We start from the raw sequence: 25,226 nt of genomic DNA on the forward strand, positions 1-25,226 counted from the left end.
GCAGTAAAATGATGTGTGTTTTCCTCCTCCGAATCTGTTAACAACCTCGCCAATACTACATTTTCTTGTCCACATTATCTCAGCAGGTACAAACGACAGAGATCCTAATCCTGTCAGGCATCATCGTGGCTGTCGGCCTCATTAAAAAAACATTAAGCTGATGATTGGCTATCGACTCAGGTGACTGGCTGGTGTGCCACACCTGCATGATCGATGAGCCGGGGTTAATCCTGTGTGCTAAGGGGGGAGAGAGGGGGGGAGATTAGGAGGATGGTGGAGATGTCTCAGTTGGAGCTCAGTCACCTGTTAAATGAACAAAACTAAAGATTCTCTTTTGCTGCTTCCGCCCACTTTTTTTTAAGTGTGAACATCCACTGACTTCTAATGCATGTGTGGGTGTGTGTACAAATACACACACCCACCCTCCCCATCTCCCACCCACACACACACACACACACACACACACACACACACACACACACACACACACACACACACACACACACAACACACACACACAAACACAAACACACAAGCTTATCATGACAGCATTTAAAATGTGTATCATATCAGTATTCTTAATAAAAAATACACTTATTTCCAGTCAAACAAAGAAACTTTAATATAACACGAATTTCAAGATATTCTTTTCAATCCAAATGATTCACTGTTAATGTGCACAACACACAGAAACACTCTTTTACACACACGTTTTGTTAAAGCCCGTCAAACAGGCAACTTCCGAATTTTTATGATGAGCAAACAATAAAGACGATAAAACTGAAGCACGCTGTTGGTATTGTTGAGGTTGTAGCAAATATGCTCACATGAGGCTCGCAAACACACCGAGGAATACGCAGGATGTATGCCGAGGCAACACACACAAACACACACACACACACACTCACACACACACACACACACACACACACACACACACACACACACACACACACACACACACACACACACTCTCTCTCTCTCTCACACACACACACACACACACACTGGGCGCTGAGCGTGGAGTATAAAAGGGGCATCCTTCCCACTCAACAGAGAAGTGCTCTCCTCACTCTCACACACTCCTCCGACACTGAACGTCTTTTCTCAAGGTAAGGAAACCAATATTTATTTTTTATTGTATGACAAACCAGAGCTTTAAGCATTTTATAAGATGTTTTTTTTATTTTGTGAAAACAGACTTGTATTCAGACAAGGAGGCAGTTTTCATAAAAATGCAAAGAAAAGACGCAACATTTTTACACTTTGTGTCAATTTTGCACCAATTCTTTTCATACGTAAAAGCAATGTGTGTATTACATTTGATTTATTTGTTTTAAAATGATTAGAAGGTTTAGATTTTAAATAATTAACATGCTTCACTTTTTTTTTCATTCAGATTCTCATTTCATTACATATTTGGGTCACTTTTACCTGCTGAAATCAAGATCTGACTATCCACAGTGTGTTGCGTGCTGCACCTCTTGGATGACAGTGTGAATATGCTGTTTCTGATTCACGCTCCTTTTTTTTCGATGCAGTCAGAGCGTCTGCTATAACTGCGAAAGAGCAGTTGTCTCACAGATGGGCTCACTTGTGGTTTCCTCAGCGTGGAAGATGATTGTTGGAGTCAGGAGACGAGAACACATCTCAGATTTGTTAAACTTTTCCCTGTGTGCCTTTCTGTCCTTTCTCTCTCTCTCTCTGTTCAGATGACTGCAGGGCTGTGTGTGTGTGTCGTGCTGGCAGTCTTGTGTACGAGCTGTTTGGGGCTCCCCTTCTCCTCCCAGCCTCTAGATGAAGGCCACCGCTCCGCATCCGCTGTTTCTGAAGGTACAAACTTGTCACTGCAGGGGGATAAAAATAAAAAAAAAGCCAAGCACTTTGCACTAATATATCACAGCATGTTTCCTCATCTGACATCTGCCCTTGTGTGTCTTTGTGTTGAGCAGCTCTCCTTGAGGGTGACACCCACACCTTGGGAGAGCATCACCTTCAACACAGCCGCTCTGCCCCCCAGCTGAAAGCTCTTCCTCTGGCTGAGGAGGATGCAGACTCCCGAGCAAATCTCAGCGAGCTGCTGGCAAGACTCATCTCCACCAGGAAAGGTGTGTGTTAGTTTGCACTGTCCTTGCGGCACCTGCGACATCTTGAAGGATATGAAGGGGCTGGATGTTTGTGCATGCGAAAGTGTATAAAGAAAAACATCTGGCGACTACGTAGATTTGCAAAATAGGTTCATTATCGAGACAAGTGCTTGTTTTCCTGCCATTCTCCTCCCCTCGGCTTTGCTAATTACTGGAATCAGCGCACGGCCAGCTTTGTAAAATGAATTAGTGGCTCTGAAAAGCTTTTGTGGTTTGAAAGAGCGCGTATTAGAGTGTGCAGCCTTCCGGCCATTCTCTTCATACCATCTTATTTCACTTTCTTCACCCTCCGTCTGACTGTTTTTTTTTCTTCTTCTTCAATGACAAAAGAAAAAGCCATCAACCCTGTCATAGTTCCTCATGATCAGCGTTCTGATCTCTCTGGCTGTGCGACGGGACCGGGGAGCTTCTCTGACAGAACACAACACACACACACACACACACACACACACACACACACACACACACACACACACACACACACACACACACACACACACACACACACACACACACACACACACATATACTCAGCGTCAAGATCTGAATCTTTTCTTTGGCTTCCATCAACTTCATGTGCGTCCACGTCTCTATAAAGGACCAGTAGCCTGAAAGTTTCTCATTATCACAAAGCTGCAGACATGTGAACAGTTTCAACATGTGATCAAAGTTTAGAAAAAGACTCTCTGAAGAAAAGTTTTCTGCGTCTTTGGCCACATTTACATATTCAAGCGGCAAAGTTTATAATTTGCTGTTGCATAGCGACAGTACATAAAGAATATATGCAAAAGCAGACTCGGAAAACACTCATTCAGACAGTGAAGACTACAAAATGTCAAAGGTCACATTGAAATCAATATGCATTACCTTAAGGGAATATGTGCATTTATTATTTTCTGTTTAGCCGTGCGTGTGTGTATTTGTGGGTTTCAGTGTTCGTGTGCTCGCTGTTCACTTGCATGTTTCGGTGTAGGAGGTGTCGTTGTCGAGCCTTCTGCAGCCAATCTTCCCAGCACAACAGGGAACTTAAACGCTCTGTGTGTGTGCGCTCGCGTGCGTGCATGCCTGTGTGTGTGTGTGTGTGTGTGTGTTGCGTAGGAGGATGTGGGTGGAGTGAAAACAGCATCTCTGCTAGCGCTCGATTGATTACCAAACGGATAGCAGTCCTACTTCTATTTTTCAAGAAGGGAGGTCACAGTGTGTGATGGAAGAGGAAGAAGAAAAGAGGCCGCGATGCTCATTTTGAGGGAATGGACACGTGTTGGTGCACATGTAGGCTACACATTCAATAATATACATGCATGGACACACAAGGAGATGGTAATGGTATATTGTCACCCTAAAGTCCAGCTGGTGTTGGAATGTCCCCTTTTATTTTGGTGTTGTGTGAACGTGGGATAAATGACGAGATAATTATCATGTTCAAAAAGCAAAAACCAGCTTCAGAACATTTTAAAACCCAAATATTCCCAGAAACCAAACACAAATCAGCTGAGGAGCTGCAAACACTTTTGTCTCTGGAGGGCATAGACACCAAATTGTGAAAAGCGTAATTTGGTCAGGAACTCAACTAACTAAAAAAATCACTGTAAAAGTGATGAGATTCTTCATATTAAAAGCATCAATCTCTGCAAAATACATTTTAGTTCATTAAGACTAGTGAGAGCTTCACTTGTGTCCTATCTCGCCCAAAACTGCCACTAAATTTAACAGAATGATGAGGTTTTAGTTATTAGAAAAACTAAATGAATCCACTCAACTCCGTCAGAGTGTTGAGAAGAATAAAACAAATTAAGTTATTCCACCACATTTGCTTGCAATTTCAAACTAGCTTTCTCCATCTGTCTCTACGCAGGAACAAACCAAAAGGAGGACCACAACCCAGTGAAGTTTTTTCGCCGCTCTCATCTCTACAAACTCTGAGGAATACTAATTTCCCTCCCTCTCTGTTCCTCCTCCACCCACTCTTTCTGTCACCTCCACTCCTCCTCATCCTCCCCACTTCTCCTCCTCCTCCTCCTCCTCCTCCTCCCAGGTTCTGTGCGTAGAAACTCCACGGCGAACAACAGAGCCAACGGACTGAGTGCCAACCACCGGATAGCAGACAGGGACTACTTGGGGTGGATGGATTTCGGCCGCCGCAGTGCAGAGGAGTACGAGTACTCCTCGTAAAGGGAAGTCACGGCTCACAACCCTGCGTACAGGCACACGGGAAAATGTAGAAGAAGAAGAAGAAGAAGAAAAAAAAAAAAAACACACAAGCTGGCCCCCCACTGTCTCACAATAAAGAGTCTATTTATGATGTATTTGTTGTACATTTGTTTGTAAAACTGTAATAATGCAATATACATATGCCAAATTTTGCAGAAAAGCTCTCACTGTCCAAGGTTTGTTTGATTTCTGGTTTCCTCTGGTTTCTTTATCATTTTGAGTGGAAAAGATTGGGATGGTGTGAAGATATGTTGGGAATAACTGGACTGAATAAAGATTGGAAATATCAAACTCTGCATATGAATTCTTCCAAATACAATGCATGCTGCATTAATCAGATCCATTAACATTCATTGGGTGTCACAAAGAGGATTATCTGTGGCACCTCATTACTACTGCAAACGTACAATGATCTTAGTATTCTAATGTTATGAAAGCTAATACATCACGGGTGACAACATGAGCACGTCTGAATGCTCTTAACACAGGGCTTAAGCACACACACGGTTGCTCTAAAGGTAATTTTGGTGATAGTTTATGAGGGCAACAGCCTTCTGAATAAAAGAAGATTTAAAATCATCATTAAACTTTTAAATAATTTGTTTTGTTCCACATTTTAATCAAGACTTATTTTGGTCCAAAATCATTGTCATAGAGATTGGATCAAACAAATCCATCCAATTCCATTTCTTCCTTTTCCTCTTCTCTACACTCCACCGGGTCAACCAGACTGATTTTTGATACACAGAGGATGACTGGTAAGAAATTGTTGGCTGCGTTTAAATGCAAAGTTCTGTGTCCTCCCACTGAAAGTCTGCCACTTCCTTCTCTAAAATTTAAATTGCTGGAGATATTATTCCTTCTGGCAAGGGAATGCATTTTGTTGCGATGCATAAAGGAAGACCCTTCCACTGTCACTTTGTGGGACAAAGAAATGTTATATGTGCTACCACATGTAAGATTACAGCCCTAGTACATGACCAATAAAGCTGATATTCATATTAATATTCATTAAAAATCTGCGATTCATCGGATAAACTGGATTTGGTATGGTCCAGTTTGGTACGTCACAAACTCGAAGAGCCCATCGCTGTCCAATATGTAAAAGCTGGCAAGGAAACATGAAGCTTCCAGACACAGGACTTTCATCCAGGCGGCCGATGTTCGTGTCCTGTAAAGTGGACATTTTATCACGTCACTTGTAAGGGTCTAAAATCACGCTATACCAAACTAAATGGTGTTGCTGCCTAAAGAAAAATGTCCTGTGAAGACGGTTGTTTATTTTGATAGTATAATATGTATGTAACAAGCTTAGATCCAGAATTTCTCAATGAGGGAAAATGAGCTTCCAGCCCCTTTTCAGTTTCTTTTTTCTTGTTCCTTTTTACCTAAAAATATAAACCATAGAGAAGTATTTTTTACATACTTTAAAACGTGTCTGAAGGGGAACTTTAAAGATTAAAGATAAATCATATCTGAGCTTTTGAAGACACTTCCGGATCATGTCCCTCCAGATAGTTATCATATCATTAAGTCTTTATTGAAATGTGAATCTGAGAGAAGTAGGTTGTTTATGTTCTTGTCTGAATGGAGTCTGAACTTATTACTAATGTGTATGTGAATGTATTCATCTGTTGTATTCTGGGATTTAGTTTAGCTTTATATCTTAAAAAAATAAAAATAGTTTGAAAAGAAATATGTCAAATATGTGCTTTGTACATATCAACATGAAAGATGCAGTAACGAGTCTATCGTGGGAACGGTCGTCCATTTCTCATCCTCTGCCGGATGTAGATTCTGTAACATTGATTGTTACATGCAATAAAATAAATGTATTGCAATAAAATAAATGTATTGCAATAAATTAAATGTATTGCAATAAATTAAATGTATTGACATAAAAATCACCGTCATCCCTCTGCTATTCAAATGGAAACGAATAGAGAACAAAATTATTTCAAACTTTCAACTGAAATATTGCTGGAACCGTGGTGGATTATGGGTAATGATGATGGTATGATGAATGTAAAGGGAGAGATGTCTGATGTTGAGATAAAGGGTCAGCGGGCACAAAGGAGATGAAAGTCAGTGAATGCATCATTCAAGAAGCGGGATTGGGGGAATGTTGGAGAATATCTTCAAAAGAACGGCAAGATCATCATGAGCTTTAACGTCTGTGCTAACTATCGAAACGGTTCTGAAGCGTTTGGAGGAACTGATATCGATTTGAATTATTAACGCAGGCTCAAAATAAATCTGAGTAATTGCTTTTGGCTCCGATAACAGCTTCTAGAGTGATTTAGCGTTATGAAGAAATTTTGTGTTATGAGAAAAAATGTGAAACTTCTTGAGGCTAAGGCAGGAAAAAAGAGATTAGAAGACGCGATATTGACCGACTTGACATTTCATTTGTTTTTGTTATGATGCAAACATCAAGGACAAAAGAAAAGAACGCCCCGCTGTGCAACCTGCAGAAGGTATTAGTGATGGAGAGAGGAGGAATCCACGGTGGAGGTGAATTATGATGAAGGAGGACCATTATGCCGCGTCTGGCCTCGCGTGTGAAGTGAAAGAAGTGTCTGCGTGAGTGAGAGGTGCAGAGAAGGATCGATGTACAAAGCAGACCCGTGGTTTTGGACGCCTTGAGGGGAAAGAGAGGGTTTGCTGTGTGTTTATATGTTTGTGTGTGTGTGTGTGTGTGTGTGTGTTGACACCGGCCTGGACCGAGGTTGAATCAGAACTTTAAAGACACTTCAGATTCTGAAAGGGGGCTGTGGGAACTGACTCAAACTTTCTGTTTAAAGATCTGAGGCCGACTTGAGAGTTAAAGGCTCTGGGAGGGTTTAAAGGCTTCAGTGGGACTGCCAGGAAATGTATCCACTGTTGGTGTGTGCGTGTGTGTACCTGCAGATGTGTGCATGTGTGGAGGTGGATATCTTCTAGGAGTGCCAAAGGTGGAAGAGGCGTACGCCATGTGCAGGCTGGAGCGATTCGGCCAACTCACACATGCATAAGTGCTCTGGGTTGTGTGTGCTAATGGACAAAGCCACACACTCATGAAAGGAACATGAGCTCCAAGAGTAGGGCTGTAACGAAGATCCAGCAACGGTGACGAGCAGATGGTCCCAGCTCTTCCTGGCTCCTCTGTGAAACTGGCTCGACGTTCTCGTCTTTAGTTCTCCGTCCCGTCTGTCTCCAAAAAAATTTCATTTAACCTGAGATCAGCTTTAGTCAATTCAAAGGCCTTTATACTGGCATATAAAACAGAGGAACTCTTTGTAATAGCGGGGAAGTAAGAGTTTACTCCAAAAACCTCATAATTACAAGCTTCTATAATATAAATGAATCTTGCAACCATCACCACGTCACACAGCAGCAAATGTAGTAAAGATAGTGACGCATTTAAAAGAAAGTGTTTGACATTTTGAGAACTCTTTTACACTCACTTTCTTGCCAAGAGTTGCAAGGTATATAAGTAAGTAATTAAGTATGTAAGCAAGTAATTAAGTATGTAAGCAAGTAATTAAGTATGTAAGCAAGTAAGTAATTAAGTATGTAAGCAAGTAAGTAAGTCAATTAGTAGGTAAGTTAATAAATAAACCTTTCCCACTTCAGACAAAAGGCAGATGTTTGTGGGTGTTAGTGGGGTTTTTTTAAAATCTCATTTGGTTAATTCGTCTCATTTGAGTTATGGCCGGGCGCTGATATGATAAAGAGGCCGCGTAGGATTACCTACCAGCTGGTTGTAACTGACTGGAAATCAGTGAAATTAATCATTTGGGAACAATGAATGGCTGTATATAGTTTTATGGCAGACCTTTCAATAGTTGTTGTACATGAGATATTTCAGTCTGGAATAAAAGTGATGTTACAAGCTAACAACATCTCTAGAGCCAAACTGCTCACATGGCTAAAATAATTCACTTTTATGTAAATATATTTATGTAATACTTAATGTTAATTTTAACAAACACATTTGTGTGTTTATCTGGCTGGTTGGGAGCCATTCAGATAAACACAGTACGTTATTTCTGTGCTCTGACGTGGATCCGGTTTGCACCTGAGGTTTGGATGTCCTGTTTCCCCTCAGGAAGCAGAGGATATGATCTTGTGATGAATCACATTTCCAAAATGTTATAGCGAGGAGGAAAAATATCCACAGTGAAAAGACGTCAGTGACATTTGAAACAGAGTTTCTTCTCATTCATTCGTATTAAGACTCCGCAGCTGCCAGAGAGGCATTTTTTGATTATTGCTCACCTCTCATTCACCCTGCGGCTAATAGAGGTTTAATAAGCCGCCCTCATCATTTCCCTCGGAGCACAAGAGATACAGATGGTGAATGGGTAATGGATTATGACTGGTCCAGTGTGGACGGACGGACAAAAGCACTGCACTTCACATACTGAATGGTTTTCTGGTTATTGGTGAGCACCATCTGCTGGTGGAGGGGAAAACGATGATTTCCTGTCTGGGATTCTTCTTTTCATGTCTTTTAGACGGAAAGAAAACACACAAATGGGAAAATCATACGATTAAGTTATTGTTTGATTACAGATTTTTTATTTGGAAAAGAAAATCCCTCATTACATGATTACCCCAATTACTTACAGTGATGTGTGGTTCTTGGATACGCACTATAAATATTCCTTTATGCGTGAGCCATAACTGACAATTTAGTGACAATGAACAGTATATACAGTGAGCACATGTGAGACAACAATGTTTTAAATAAAAAATAGGTCAAATTTATTTAAATAAATAAGCACAAGTGCAACAACCGCTCTTTACCACCTTATGTCCAATGCAAAAAAGAACATAAATGATCAAAAATAGATGGTGGAGGCACTATATTGCTTCATTTCTCCAAAAGCTTCCGACCACAGAGGCTGATTTGCCACTTCCCTCATCCTTCTCTCTACGTCCTCTCTGCGAGCTGTGTGGCCTCACCGCATCGATCCGTCCCGTTCAGCGGGCGCATCAACTTCCCCGTCTAATGGCCAATTAGGAAACTAAACCAAAGTATCTTTAATACTGACTTAAAATCCATTTCATGATTTGTTGAAAAGCGACATGTCGGACTCACATCTAATCCCTTCAGGAGGGATTTAGGAAAGGGGGTAAGACTGATGGGAGAGAGTGAAGGTAATCTTTCGTGTATTTGGTGTAAAGTTTTGAATCATTTATAAAACGGTGGATCTTAATCCAGTAATAGAGAAGAAGAAAGGCATGGTTTCGTGCTACAGCGATTACAATGAGCCAACTAGCGCGATGGCAGATTTAACAGAGTGCACCTGTCTGGATGTGAGTGGGAACATGTGTATGTGTTTCAGAAAACGTCAAGAGTGGGAGTACTACATCTAGCCAGCAGAGTCAGTCTCCTCAGAAGGGATGTGAGTGGACAGCAGTGGGCGATATCTCGATAATATTCATATATATACGTATATATATATATATATATATATATATATATATATATATATATATATACACACATATATATATATAATTTGATATTCTGCTTTTAATGGATCAGTTCACCCAATTACATAAATTTAAATACATAAATTTGGTTTTACATGCCCAGATTTTTACATCTCAGTGTCCATTTATCACGTTTCATAATTTGAGCACATAAAACCCCAAATATCTGCATGCTGCATATGTCAGAAAAAAATTGGGGTTAAGTGGTTTTGCTTTTGAGACAGAGCACTATTAAGTCCTGCCAACAACGGAGGGGATAACAATTCATCTTCATATTGTGTGAAGGTTCCTCCTTGTCACTTTTGTCTGCTAGCAAACAACAGAAAAATGTCTAAAAGCTGCTGTGTGGTTGGATGAACTACCACCAGGGTAAAGAAGGCAGAACTAAGTTTTTACCAGCTGTCGAACCGAAAAAACAGAGTCTGGAAAGGAATGTGGATAAATCAGAAAGCTGTGCAGTAATATGTTTGCAAGTGCAACTTCCATATAAAGTAAACAGAGTTACCCCAAGTTGCAGACATGCTGTGGTGATGTTTTGCAGTAACGAGCAGTAGAGTGGTAACGTTATAAAGAATAAAAAGCCAGAGCAAATGAGAAAAATGTAACAACTCAATGCTTCATTCACACAAAGAAGCAAATTGATATCGCCAGATAGGTGACAACTTCTTTCAGCTCATTGACTGAAACCAGTGTTGCATTTAAGGTTTCGTGGAATTAGCAAGCTAGCTAGCTAACTGGCCAAATTACCCCGAAAATAGTTTTACGTCCATCATACTCATACGACTCTATTTCTATTTTTTGGTGCTGATTGTTTTCCCCTCCAGTGAGCGTGGTTTTCAAAGTATAAGGTGTTGCGCTCTGTCTCTATGAGTCTCCTTTTAAAAGCACTAAAGCGTGGATAGTGTCTGTGAGGAACCACAGCAGTGATAAGAGACTGCTCAGTAGTGCCACGTTGTTGTTGTTCTACAGTGTTTGGGCTCCAGGTGACTGATCAACAGTCGGTCCGTGGCCCAGCCTGGTTTCTACTTCTTGGCCACTCTAATAGCCAGCAGCAGTCCAGACTACTCCTGGGGCCCCGGGGCTTTCATGGCCATGCTCGCCCCAACCATGGCTGGATAACTCCGGTTCCTCCTCATCCCCTCGGGCCCAAAAGGGGAACCGGATCTGCGCAGCCCGCCCAGAGGCCCCAGGATTGGGCCGGGACTCATTGCTCTGCCCCCCGGACCTCCACCCACACCCAACCGCTTCACCTTGTCCAGCAGGTTGAGGTTGTGGACGGTCACGCTAACGTCCGTCTGGCTTTCGCAGTCCTTCCCTCGCTGCCTGCCCCTCATCCTCCCCGTCACCTCCTTCAGGATGGAGCGGGCCGGTTTGGAGGTCAGGAAGTTGTCGTAGGAAGGGCTCTTGAAGTCGAAGCCCGCAGACGTTGGCACCGCTGAGGCTCCCTGTCCCGTGGGCGAGCTGGGAGGGGTGGAGGGGCCCAGGGGGTCCGGGTTGGGCGCTCGGTTAGGGGTGATGGAGGTGCTGAACAGGACTCCACCCTGACCGTACTCCGAGCCCTGGCTCTGGTGATACATGGCGGCTGAGATCCCTCTCTCCTGGAGGAGGCGCACCAACCCCAGGGAGGTGCTGGTGGTGCGTGTTGCATCTCTGCACAAAGACGGGAAACAAATGAGAGTCGACATCACACTAACTGCAAAATAACTGAGTCACATAAGTTATGTTAATCCTAACAACGAGGGCTGGGAGATAATTAAAAACCATAACTCATCGTCTTTCAACTGAATTATATCATAATGAAAACATATATTTAGATTTGATGGTACACAAATGTGTAATCTAAATAGATAATAAGAAGCACTTACGAAGTCAATTTCCTCAGAAAAATATATACACATAGTCAGAGTACTCCTTAAACTATTCATTCGTTTCTTTCTCTATAATTTCACTTGAAACTGTTTTGTTGGTTTTGCAACTGATTTCTTAATTCAATGAGAAAATACTTTTATTTGTCAAGTATTTAATTCACAAAGGAGTGTACAAAAATGGGCTTTACCATGTGGTTATTTTGTATAGACTGTTTATCTATTGAATTACCATGAAACATGCTATATCCTGATATATATAAGAGATATAAAATAAAATAATCCTTTATTAGTCCCACAGTGGGGAAATATTGAGATATGAAATTACTTATATTGTCATAGAAAAAAGGAGTTGCTTGTAGGGTTGGGTGAAATGGCCAAAATCTTCTATCAGTTAAACAAAATAGAACCAAGTAAACTTACATATCTTGCTTTATAAAAGTGACTGAGTAACAATCTTTTTTTCTCACAATAGAAAGAAGACTTATTCAAAAGAAAACTGCTGAAAATGAATAGTATTCTGGTGTATTTGGGACCGTGCCTGAGGTTAGTTGAGGACTCGGATGGTCTCAGTCCGAGCCTGCGGGGCGTGCAGGGTGTAGCGATCGGAGTCCCCAACAGGGTGCTGGTCATCACGCAGGAGGACGACGCTGGGACTGGGTTCAGACTGGGTGAAAAAAGTGGAAATTAGAAACACTGAAAATGATTTCTCATCATTGTAGACTGACATTTTATTTACGCACGGGGGACTTTGTTTCTCGGAACGCCACAAGCGCCTACATTTATTATTTAACGCCCTTCGCCTATCTAGCAGACAACTGACTGAAAGTTGTTGCTTGGACGTGTTCCCACCTCAACGAATGTTGTTTGAATTTTATTTGTCCAGTGGGGTTTAGTCAAATTCAAACAGAGTGCACATTTAGCACATGTGGTAATGAAGGGACATTATGTTGATTTTCAGTCTTATAACATCACATGAAATGTAATACAAAACTCATTTTAGCTGCTTTTTAAAAGCATGCAACATTTAAAACAGATTATTTCATTAGGACTTTTGCAGTAAGGCAAATGTTTGAATATGGCTGCTTTTAGCACAAAAGCAAAACTTTGAAGTTGCTGATTATGAATAAATTCAGCAGGATCAAAGAGAAACTTTGAGAAACTCAAGAGGGAAGGGCCACAAAAAGTTGACTTTGATCATACAATTTTCAAGCAGCACCACATCTGTTGCTCACCTTGGCGTGACTCGCGTCAGCTCATCGGTCGGGTGGAGGATGCGACACGTTGTGAAGGTGTAGGTAGAGCTGGTGTGGGCCATGCTTTTACCTGGGTAGTATGCAGCTGCAGGTAAAAGGCAAACACATTAAAGTCATTAAAGAATTTAAAACAACATGAAACACTGCATATGTTCCAACAATTTACATAAATACAGAATGTACAAATGTACAGTGTGTCCTCACCCAGGACGTCAGTGTTGCTGAGATGTGGCGATGGGGACGGAGATGGTAGGTCAGGTAGAACGAGGCTGGGCGGAGGTGGCACGAGGTTTGCCTCAGTCGTGCTGGAGGTGGAGGTCACGGCTGGGGATGCACAGGCGGTGGAGGTGGAGGAGGTGGGCAGATTCTGGAAGTATTGCTCCCCCGGTTCATCCTCCTCAAAGCCACCCCAGGGATAAACCTGTAGACAACACAGCACAGAGAGAAGAGTCCAAATCATTACTGATGCACTTGGATTAGGAGAAGGGGTTACTTTGCAACTATATTAGATTATTATTATATCCTTATATAGTAAATAAGTCAAGTTATATTCTATTTTCACACACAAGGTGTTTGCTACACATCCCTTTCCTCTCTACATCAAAATAAAGTTGAATCATACAAAACCCTTCCAAGCACATTTCCTCAATTGTTTTGGTCAAAATGTATTTTATTAATCATTGTATTCTGCCATGGAACTAATAAAGAGGAAGAATATAAAAGTTTAAGGTCTAATGTGTAGGGATTTGGCGCCATCTAGTGTTGAGCCTGCAGATTGCAACCAACTGAAACTTCTTCTGTGTGCCAATCAGTAGGACAACTACGCTGTCCGACACGAAAAATAAGGGCCAGGGTTTGATTTGTCCGCTCTGGGCTGTTGTAGAAAATGTAAATTTAGATATAAACATTCAAAGGTAAGGAAAACACAAGGATTCATATTTGCAGGTGATTATATTATAAAGAAGACATATTTATCAATTTTTATATTACATTTCTGATAATAGACCTCACTAAATGCTACACATTGTTCCTTTAAATGGAAATGGACTGCACATAAGAGGGATCTGATGCCCTCTATAGTAAGAAACTAGAATTTATAGTGGTAAAAATCAACAGTAATCTTTACAGTAAAATAAACCCAACACATTTGTACTTTGGTAAACATACAGAGATGCAATTTTTTAGATACGGACACACACACACACACACACACACACACACACACACACACACACACACACACACACACACACACACACACACACACACACACACACACACACACACACACACACACACACACACACAGACCTGCTCCAGCTCCAGTTCGAGGGGTCTGTAGCCCTTCGGTACGACTCCCGGCCTGGCGTCCAGAATCACACCGAGGTGCGGCTGGGCTAACTGCTGCCAGTGATGCAGCGTGGCAGAGCCTGGTGGAGAAACATGAATACTGCAATGTACTCAATATCTTCAACCACACACACACACAAGTAAACACTTATTTATAACTCTTGACATGTAACCGGTTATTTTATTTCCTATTATTTCATGTTTTTGCTATGTAGCTGTCTGGAAAAGACAGCATTGCTCACAATGGTTTCAGTTAAAAGGCTTAATATGATTTAATATTAATCTGTGAACAAATTTAGTGATATTGGTGCAGGGACAAATTGACAGAAAGATGTATGTATGTAGATATCTCATACATATGTCATGCAGTACTAGCATATTGGCTGATACAAGAATATGCCACAAAAGCATGATAAGTAACCATTAAAAGTATGCATTTAATGCTTTAAATTGCTTTTCTTATAAGTATGTTTAACTAGCATTTCAATGAAAAAACAAAAGTGGAGAAATGCTACAGAATAACCATCAGTGATCGAGATGAAAAACAAAGATGGGGTTAGATCACAGAGACGCTAAGAGGCGATGAAGAGCAAAGAGGAATACGATGAAAATGAAATGGAGGAGCAATTAGAATGAGAAAAGGTTTTTATTAACCAACTCAATGAAAAACAGAGAAAGCAAGCAGTGACAGGATGAGCGAAGAAAAATCATACAAAACAGGAAGTTAAATGATGAATAGTAAAGAAACATATAAAGAGAGAATAATACATATGTAGGAAATGAGAACGTGTGAATACAAATAACAAATGGATGTAAACAGTGACCCGGAAGTCGATCTCAGTGCATCTTAAGGATCAAGGACTGAGGAAGCTTTACAGAGGGGCTACAAGCGAGGAAACACCGGTGTTTCCTTTGCTGAAGTGTTTTCGGACCTGAGAAGTGGCTCTGAACATAACTGGAATAAATTCAAACCACAGCGGGACTTAACAAATATAACTGTTCCTTTTGTTTTCATAAATTGCAGTTATTTCAAATTTTTAAACGTTCTACCGTTTGTCTGGCGCCTCGTTGTAACCAAATTATTTAGACATTTCCCCTTCTATTACTTGTGTTTTTATCCTTTACATCCAATTCAGCCGCAATAATCGTTTAGTTTTCAACAGCTGCTGGAGTCCTTTAATTCATCCATAATAAGATTCTCCTGCATTAAGCACTAATTTGTTGTATTTCATGTTGTCATATAGATAGAAAGGAGTGTTTGTTTGTACATAATATATATCACTCAATAATTTACATAATATGTGTGTACCATTATCTGTATGGTACGTTTGTAGTGCTTCACTATATATTTGCTAGAATATATATGCGTGTGTGTGTTTATGTATTAAATAAACCAATACAAATGAATTACATCTGTGCATTCTTGTCATATTATGAGCATCTTAGTCTCCTCTCGGGACTAAGACGCGAGGAGACGAGCGCCAGGAAGCAAATCCAGGATGTACGAATTGGGAAATTGAGAAAGGCCTTACATAGAGAAGAGATTTTAGCTTGCTGCTCGTAAATGAAGTCACCAGCAGAGGGCAGCACAGGCCAACAGCAGGTTAAATCAACACTGAATCACAAAGGGAATAATTAAACGCTGCTGCTGCTCCCTCTGGGTTCAAACTTGTGAGTTACTCTCGTGGCCAATCAGGTGCAGCTGTCGAATTAAAAACACCAGCTGTGACATCATTAAATCACTGGCCTACAGGTTAAGTGTTACACTAACTGGAATCATCCATCCATCCATTTTCCATAACCTGCTTATCCAGTTAAGGGTCGCAGGGGTGCTGGAGCCGATCTCAGCTGTCAATGGGCGAAGGCAGGGTTCACCCTGGACAGGTCTCCAGCCTATCACAGGGCTGACATATAGAGACAGACAACCACTCACACTCACATCCACACCTACGGGCAATTTAGAGTCTTCAATGCACCTAAGCTGCATGTCTTTAGACTGTGGGAGGAAGCCGGAGAACCCGGAGAGAACCCACGCTGACACGGGGAGAACATGCAAACTCCACACAGAAGGTTGTCCAGCCCGGGAATTGAACCCGGGCCCCTCTTGCTGTGAGGCGACAGTGCTAACCACTACACCACCGTGCAGCCCTAACTGGAATCATGTCCTTCTAATTTTATTTCTGTTTTCCCTTATCCCAGAGGGAGGTTTAGACCAGTCCAAGAGGCCAATGATTTGGACGCCATGGCGAGTGTTTCGGTCTACAGCCATCCCCTCGGCTGCGTGTCTTTGTAGTAGCTGTGTGGAGATGCAAAGCTGCCTGACTTGTGATGGTGCATCAGAGACCAGAAGGAGTTGAAGAGCATCAGTGGCAGAGGCCTCTTTTCTGCTCCCTTCACCTTCCTGCTCCCGGATCTCTCTCTGGCCCACCTCCTCCCTCTCTCCCTCTCTATCCCAGCTCCGGTCTTCCTCGCCCATCCCCGCTCTCTCTCCCTCTCCCCCTCCGTTGGCATCCACCCATCCCGGCTCTCCGGCCTTGCCTCCCCCTCCGTCCCCCAGCCTCGCTTACTCCCTTTCTTTGACCCGACCCCTCTCCGTCGCTCGCCCTCCCGCTTCCTCCCCGCCTTGCAGCTCGTCCCGCCCTCCCTTTCACCCTCACCTTCGAGCGGTTTGACGATCTGGAGCTTGTCGGGGAGGTAGGGCCCTCGTGAGGCCCAAAGGTGGAGGTTCCCAAGGGACATGATGCTCTCCGAGGGGGTCAGCGGGCTCTCCTGGACCAGGGAGTCGTGCAGACCTCCGTGTCCTCCCCGTCTGCGCTCATCTTCAAAGAAGCGCCTCTCGCTCAGGTTGTTTTGTCGTCGAAGTGACAGACGGCGCAGGGCGATACGCAGATCCTCAGGCCCGGTGGCCTTCTTATCTCGATTATCTGTGTTGCTGCAGATGACAGAGGGTCATATAAACTTTACTAGTAACATTTGGTATAAAGGTACTCTAGATGAATGCATATGTTTCAAAAAATGTCCCCCTTTATTATCTGTTCCTCACCTATCCTGATTGGCCGCCGTCTCCATCAGGATGCTCTGCGTTCGGTTGTCGAGGGCAACACCGTCTCCGCTGACGTCACCTCCGTACACGCTGGAGTGAGGTGTGCAGAGGCCGCTGGACTGTGGCGACGTACGCGCCGACAGAGACTGGTTGGAGCCCGGGATGTTGGCGTTGGTCGGGGTCAGAGAGCGCTGGCGGACCGTCTGGTTGACGTTCTTCACCGTCTCGAACACGCGCCTCCGATGGCTCCTGCACACAAACACACACACGAGAATGAGCCAACAGTTTGTGTTTTAATTCTAAAATGTAAACTCTTTCTGTTTAGTCCAGACGTACTTCTGTTCCTCACACTCGGGGTCATCCAGGCTCAACTCCTTCCTCATCGTTCCCTCGATCTCAGCTGCCAGAGAATCCTGCAAAAAAAAAAACACTCCTCATGAAGGACTGGACGATGATCTTGCACACACACACACACACACACACACACACACACACACACACACACACACACACACACACACACACACACACACACACACATCTACAGACGCGCCCACACACTCCCTCACCATCGGGTACAGTCCCAGAGGATGGAAGCGTCGAGGGGTTCCTGCAGGGAAGTTCCTGTTCCTCAGGTTCTTCAGCTCCTCCTGGGCCTCGTGCAGCATCTCTATACACTCTAAATACTTCTCGTCCAACTCCTGGAGCTGTTTGAAGACAATCAAATAATATTTTTCAGCTTGGCAAGGAAGGGAATTTAGTCAAGACAGGGCAGCGATGTGAAAGTTACCTCTGCTGTTAGCTGCCTTTGGGCGTCTTTAGCTGCCACCAGGTGTTGAGAAAGCTCCTCATTCTCCACCGCAAACTAGAAACACACATGCAGGTTTGAATTAGCAGAAATGAGCAGCGTATAATAACAGTGACATGTGTCGGTTCATGTGTGCTCACAGATTTGGTTTTCTTCTGCAGGTCTACGATCTGAGAGAGGAGGTGTGTGATCTCCTCTTGCTGGCGGGAAGCATCCCCAGTCTTACGAGCCAATTCCTCCGCTATGGTGGAGATTTGGAGACTGGACAACCCTGATAGGAGGGAAAGGAAAAGTTTAGAGGGGAGGGACAAGAGACGTGGGAGTAAAAGGAGACAGAGACAAGCAGATAATTAAAGAATCCAGCTCAGTCTCAGTAAGAGGTTCCCAAACTCTTCAGACCATGTACCACTATGCACCAAAACCACATTTCCAACACTTTCCTCTGCAGATACCAACAAGGTTTAAATAAAATGCTTAGTCATAGTCAGAAAGTCTTAGTCATGTCATCGATTAGTTGATTTAATCGGCAGATCTGTAAAACTGAGCCACCAACCACAGATTTGTTCAGAAGTTTCTTGGAAATAAATTCATGACCAGAGAGGGTCATCTTTCGTTATTCCTCTAATTTTCTCAGAAAAAATCAACAGTTTTTTGGAGCGTGTAGCCATTTAAAAATTGCACTCACATTTAGCTTTAATCAACGTCTGAGGAGTCAGAATCAAACTGCATTTAACAAATGTTACAATAAACGTTACGCTAAAGTTACTAGTTCACGCTCTGTCAGACATTGCGTCCTGTTGACACTACATGGCTAAGCTCAGTCAAATTGTATATTTAAAATATTTTAATGATAAATACATTTTTACAGAATTGATTGTCATCTGATATGTATATGTTTACTGTAATATAATGACGATAAACTTAAATGTATTGATTTTGAGTTATGGACTTTAGAGCAAGTTGGACTGCAATTGTTTGGTCTTTCAGCAAAGCTCTCGCGTACCACCAGCGGTTCGTGGACCAACGTTTGGGAATCGCTCTTCTAAATTATTTAAGTTCAGACTCATATAGACAAACACATAAAAGCTGAATAAAAACACAGATAAACAAATGCAACTGAGACAAGACTTACGGAGCTCTTTCACACATTCATTGACAAGCTGCTGCTCCTTTTCTTCATAAATTTCAGTCTCTGATTTCAGATGGTGTGCCTGTGTAGAAACAGCATTAATGTTTATATCTTAATAAACACTTTATAATCCAATATACGTGTCTTACATCATGTCAGTGTGTGTGTGTGTGTGTGTGTGTGTGTGTGTGTGTGTGTGTGTGTGTGTGTGTGTGTGTGTGTGTGTGTGTGTGTGTGTGTGTGTGTGTGTGTGTGTGTGTGTGTGTGTTGTGTACCTCTGAGCGGAGGGAGAGGTTCTCCTCTTCCAGCTCTTGGAGTTTCTTCTGGAGTGTTCCTCCTGAAGCAGTTTCCACTTTACTTCTCTTTCCCCTTTTGACAGATAAATATATACAATAAACGTATGATTATACATCTCTATAGTGTGTAAATTATGAGATACATTTTTACAGATTTGGAGGAGCGATATTGAGTAATAAAGAAAGGAGGCTAACGTTGGGGAGCTGCTGGACTCGTCCTCGCTCTCCTCCGCTGCGTTGGTGTAAAACTGCAGCAGCTCATCCTTCAGGTTCAGCTCGTGGTGCAGCTGGGCCACCTGGAAGAGGACCGTTCATATTCATGAAGACTTTGATTCATGTGAAAGCTACAGAAAAAGCTACTAAGTGGTGCCAGAGTTTGGATTGTTTGAATACATGTGAGAGCAGCAGACCTCCTCTGTGATTTGTGCCACTCGCTCCTCCAGATATTCGTTCTGCTCCGTCAGAGTTCGGTTCTTCTTGAGAAGCGACTGGCCGATTCTGGCAGCCAACTCCAAATCTCTCTCTTTCTATTGGCGGGAGGAGACAAATGTTAAGGTTTAAAAGCATATACAAGCACTGAGTAAATTGAGGAAGTAGCTGATTCAGAACGTTGCTGCTCACTAAAACAAAGAACCTAGATCAAACCACTCCAGGTCTGAGCTTCCAATGCTGGCTTCCTGAATTGATTTAAAAAATACTACTGTTGGTTTATAAAGCAGTGAATGGTTTATTTCTGATCTTCTTCTACATTATGGACCATCCAGACCTCTCAGGTTGGAGAAGCAGCGTTTAAATTGTATGCATTATATATTTGGAACAAACTAGTTCGCTGCAACTTTTGTTTCCTTTAATTCAAGAAGAAGACTTTACTGTTTGCCGCTGCCTTTATAGTAAATAAAAAATATGAATTTCCTACACTGTACTGTAACTTTAAATCCTGTATGTTTTACCTGTCTCATTCTATTTTAGCTTGTTTTTATAGTTTCTATTATCTTGGCCCTTAAATAACTGTTTTTAATTTGAAATGTGTTTCTTTTGCATTTTCTCCTGATGGTTTTATTGTTTATTTCGATTGCCTTGTTGTTGAAATGTGCTTTATAAATACACTACCCTTGCCAATATACCAACATCCCACAACGGTTTTAAACTACACGTGTTCTTGTTCCCGTCCTGTGGGGGTGCAGGTTCACCCACTGTAGGTAAACTTAGAGGCAGAACTCACTCTCAGCTTTCTGTGTTTTGCTGTTTACTTAACCACAATTGTTCAGACCATAAACACATTTAATTCGTGCAAATCTACACTTCTCTTCAGCGTCTTCCCAGTTGCACTTTGTGATTTAGACTAATTAAAAATCACACTGATAGAACAGACAGAAAAAAGTCTGTCTCACCTCCTCCAACAGACGTGTGACGGCATCGATGTCATTGTAGGTCTTCGTCATCTGGCCCACTCTGTCTGCACATAGCACTGTGGAAACATAGAAACACACCAGCAGAGTGAGAGGAAGGTAGCGAGGTTCACTTTTATACATTAAAAAAAAATCACTTCTTGTGTGATGCACAATGGCACGCACACACATTATGTAACACAGAAAGTTAAAGAGGTGGTGGACGGGTCATGTTTAGGATGTGATGCTTCCATCACCATTGATCCAGGGTTGGTGAACGAAAGAGCAGCACAGCAGTTGGCTCTGTTACCCTGAGGGGAAATTGATTTATGCACTCTAATCAATAACATGCTGTGAAAAAAATGATCTAATATGTTCTGTTAATCCTCTGTAATCCTAATCTGTATTGGAACCAGAACTAAATAATGTAATTGTGGTTTCATTGGATCACCTTTGAGTTTCTCCTCAACACTTCAACAGTGTTCAGAAGCAAGTGGACTGTGGGGATTTTGTGTGTGCATGCATGTGCGCTCGAGGGCTGTTATGTCAAAACAGAGCAAACTCAAAGTCAGTGGACTTCTGGGAAAAAAAATCCTCTTAATGAGAAGGACAAAAGCTCGGAAGTAAGTTGACCAAAAACACACAAAACTGTTACAAAATGCAGGTTTTGTTGCTAGATAATCCTAAAATAATAAAAAGAGCAATCTGATGATTAAACAGATTACAGCAACAAACAAATCTCGAGCTACAAAAGTCACCTTGCACTTTAATCTACTGCGCACAAAAATCTACGTAATGGAAAGAGATAAATGCCCCAATTAAACTCCCTCATCACACATTAAACCTGTACTGTATTTTCTGAACTTTACCTTCCTTGTCCTCCTTATAACTCCAGTCATCCAGCTCACGTTCAACACTCGCTAATCTGTCCGTCTCGCTCTTGTTGTCCATCTCTCGCTGACCTCCACGATGACCTCCTTTTCCAGCAGAAAAGCCGGTCCAAACACTGATCCATTCGCTTTCCCTCTCCTCCTCCTACTGCTCAGCTTCCGTATGACGGGAACAACCCTCCGCCCACATGGACGCTGTGAGAGCGTGGGAGGCGGAGAGATGAGAGAGAGTGTGCAGCGCTCTACAGCGACTGGAGTCGGAGTAGAAGTTGTATTTCAATTGAGAGGATTGAGGATGGAAGGAAGAGCCGATCAGTGATGGACTCCCACATCGCTCTCCTTTTTTTTAAACCTTTCTTTCCTCTCCTCCCCTGCCTCCTCCCTGCTCTGTGAGGCTGCCAAACATCTATCCGCCTCCAGCAACTGTTACCATGGTGACCCTCATCCGCAAACAAACCATTGACTCACACACATACACACACACACACACACACACACACACACACACACACACACACACACACACACACACACACACACACACACACACACACACACACACACACACACACACACACACACTAACTCTTAACCATTGATAATGCTGCAAACAGAGTTTGCTTGTACTTTACTTGAGTATTTCCATTTTAAGTTGCTTTATACTTTTAATCCACTACATTTTGAATGTAAATATTGTTCTTTTTACTTTTTTTTTACATGTATTTGACAGCTTTAATTACTTTGCATTTTCAGATTATTAATACAACATATAAATAAACAGATAAACTATGATAAAATATCACAAGTTCAAGTTACCAAGCAGTACTTAAAGCATTATAATTCAGTTATATATTTAATTCTAAAAAAGGGCCGTTCTGAATAATGAGTACTTTTACTTTTGGTGCTTAAAGTTGATGCTAATATTTATTTTACTTTCACTTAAGTAAGATTTTGAACTATACTTTTAACCATAATCTGTATATAAGAAGTGGACGTGGTCACTGTGACGTCCGTTGGTTTGTGGTTTTGAAGTGTCAAAGTGAAACCCATCAACACAAGATATTTGGAAAGCATATATTTTATACTATTTCTACATATTGCAAGATCATGAAAATGTAGTAATATGACATTAATACTATCCCATTTTTAACATACTAAATAGAGAGTATTCCCATAGTTTCTTGGTTTTAATACATTTTTTAAGTTTCATGTATGTGAGTTGTTGGTTTTGTCGTAAGCATTTGTGGTCTCCCCAATAACAAATGAAATAAAAATGTCGGCATGCTCTCAAGTCTCATGTGTTTAAATCTGCAAAGAAATTCCCCCTCACATTCACACAAACCAAAGTAGATTATCTTTCCAAGAAGTATTTGAAGGATTAAATGTACCCAGGTGGTGAAATCCTTCTCATGATTCTGACACCAGAGATAAAACCCCAGCAGTTTAATCTCCAGTGTCCCTCCTCACTTATTTCTCTGCTTCGTTTCCACCGCCTGAGTGGAGATGAAGCTTCCTGCACGCTTCATCATCGGCATCAGCAGCAAAGGAAACAGATACATTCTGTACGTAATTCTTTATATTCTGTCCTCTCTCCAGACTTACAGAAGTATTTGAGAGTCTCCTCGATCTGCTCGGTGGTCAGGTCGAGCCTGGCGTCCGGGGCGACGAGGGGAGTGTGCAGCCAGTCATCGTGCTCGTAGCCGTAGACGGTGTCAGCACGCAGCCGGTACACCGGCAGCTGCTCCTCCAGAAGGCTGATGATCTCAAACTCTGGGAGGTCGGTGCTGTTGCAGACATCTGGACATCACAGAGAGGAGAGAGGAGGGAGGGGACAATCAATGAACTGATGGTGGTGGAGCCCCGCAGGCCTTTATGATGTCACTGTGTCGGGGTCACATGGTGGTGGTGATATTTTTACTGTCAATCAGTGTGTCAATACTAAAATTCAAATCGAACCAATGGTACAAATCAGAGTTAATTGGTTTTTATTCAATATCTTTAAATTTAAATTTCCCCAAAAATATGTCATTGGAAACATTCATGTTAAACAATCTGTGTAGATCTGATCATTTTAAAGCAACACCAGTTTAACGATTTTACATCAATGTTATCAACTAATACCTTTAAAAAGTTCTTTGCTGTAACTAATTATTACTTACTGCCAATACTTGATTTAATCAGGTGGATACTTTTTATGTACACAAACTCTTTATCTGATCACTTACTTTAGAGTTGATGTTAGCATGTTGTTTGGAGTAAGAATAATACTATTTAACCAATAATGTTCTTAAGCCTGTGACGGATACTGGACATATATTTGATGTAAGCAGTGAAGTACATTTACTCAAGAGCTGCACTTAAGTACTGTTTTTTTTTAATTTATTTAACTTTATACTTTAGAATACATTCAAAGACAGACGTTGAACTGTTAACGCCACTTCACTTATCTGACAGTGTTAGTTTCTTTGCAGATTAAGTTTGTACCGTACATGTAAAAGCTTTGTCCACTTTATAATAAAAAAAAAACCCAGTATATAAAGTTTTTAGCTCCACCTTAACTAGCGACAACATCAAAATGCTAAATACACATTCATTATTCAGTATTAAACATCCAACAATATACACTCACAGGGGGCATTCTTCTACATCAACAGTATTTTAAATACCTGAAGTACACCTGTGTTGCTAATACATAAATTAACATTAAGCATTAAAACTGTTTACAATCTTTTCTTGATTATTTTTCATAAAATTATGCCATTAGGGATTTTAAAGCAGCATTACTTTATAACACAGATAATAAAAAAAGAACAAAAAAGAAATTAATTGAACTTAATCTACATTATAAATGATAAAGCAGGGCTGCTTATGTTTTTTGCTAGAAGGAACAGCAAGTTTCAGAATGCAGATGTGATGTGCAGAATTTGTAGCTATATTTAGAGATTGTGATGTTTTCAGTTCAGTTCCAGATGCATCCTTAGATGCTTGAGTTAACTTTCTTACAACTCACTGGATTCTTTGTAATACAAACTGAAATCAAAGCTCTGTTTTCTCAACATGCACACACACACACACACACACACACACACACACACACACACACACACACACACACACACACACACACACACACACACACACACATACCTGTGATGGTCTCGGCGTCCCTGCAGTCGGGCGGCGCCGGGTGCGTGTCGAGCAGGATGGACTCGCCCTCGCTCACATACTGCTCCTCGTTGGTGCGGAGGTCGGGATCTGGGTCCGGGTCCGGGTCCAGGTCTGGGGCCGGGGGCAGGGAGGGGGCCGGGGAGGCCAGCTTGGCTCACCTCTCACTGGTGGGGAGAAACAGGGGCCATGGG

At 41.9% G+C, this 25,226-nt stretch overlaps 2 protein-coding genes across 2 annotated transcripts; one reads left to right on the forward strand and one right to left on the reverse strand.

The window, feature by feature from the left end:
• The first annotated feature begins 1,053 nt into the window (after positions 1-1,053).
• On the forward strand, positions 1,054-4,319 carry LOC129097464 (cholecystokinin-like). Its single transcript, XM_054606337.1, has 4 exons — positions 1,054-1,112; positions 1,713-1,833; positions 1,953-2,108; positions 4,183-4,319. The coding sequence occupies exons 2-4, from the start codon at positions 1,713-1,715 to the stop codon at positions 4,317-4,319; spliced, it is 414 nt and encodes a 137-aa protein (XP_054462312.1). The 5' UTR covers positions 1,054-1,112.
• A 6,584-nt stretch (positions 4,320-10,903) lies between these two features.
• On the reverse strand, positions 10,904-21,031 carry LOC129097692 (trafficking kinesin-binding protein 1-like). The gene is made up of 16 exons (XM_054606601.1): positions 20,981-21,031; positions 20,000-20,116; positions 19,785-19,885; positions 19,569-19,653; positions 19,297-19,375; positions 18,305-18,435; positions 18,147-18,221; positions 17,926-18,063; positions 17,693-17,769; positions 17,357-17,602; positions 16,971-17,245; positions 14,275-14,393; positions 13,168-13,384; positions 12,943-13,048; positions 12,249-12,374; positions 10,904-11,492 (listed from the first exon to the last, which is right to left on the reverse strand). The coding sequence occupies exons 1-16, from the start codon at positions 21,029-21,031 to the stop codon at positions 10,904-10,906; spliced, it is 2,532 nt and encodes an 843-aa protein (XP_054462576.1).
• Between the last annotated feature and the right edge of the window lie 4,195 nt (positions 21,032-25,226).

The sequence above is a fragment of the Anoplopoma fimbria genome, chromosome 10 (genome assembly GCF_027596085.1).
Source record: "Anoplopoma fimbria isolate UVic2021 breed Golden Eagle Sablefish chromosome 10, Afim_UVic_2022, whole genome shotgun sequence".
In the NCBI taxonomy this organism is placed as follows: Eukaryota; Metazoa; Chordata; class Actinopteri; order Perciformes; family Anoplopomatidae; genus Anoplopoma; species Anoplopoma fimbria.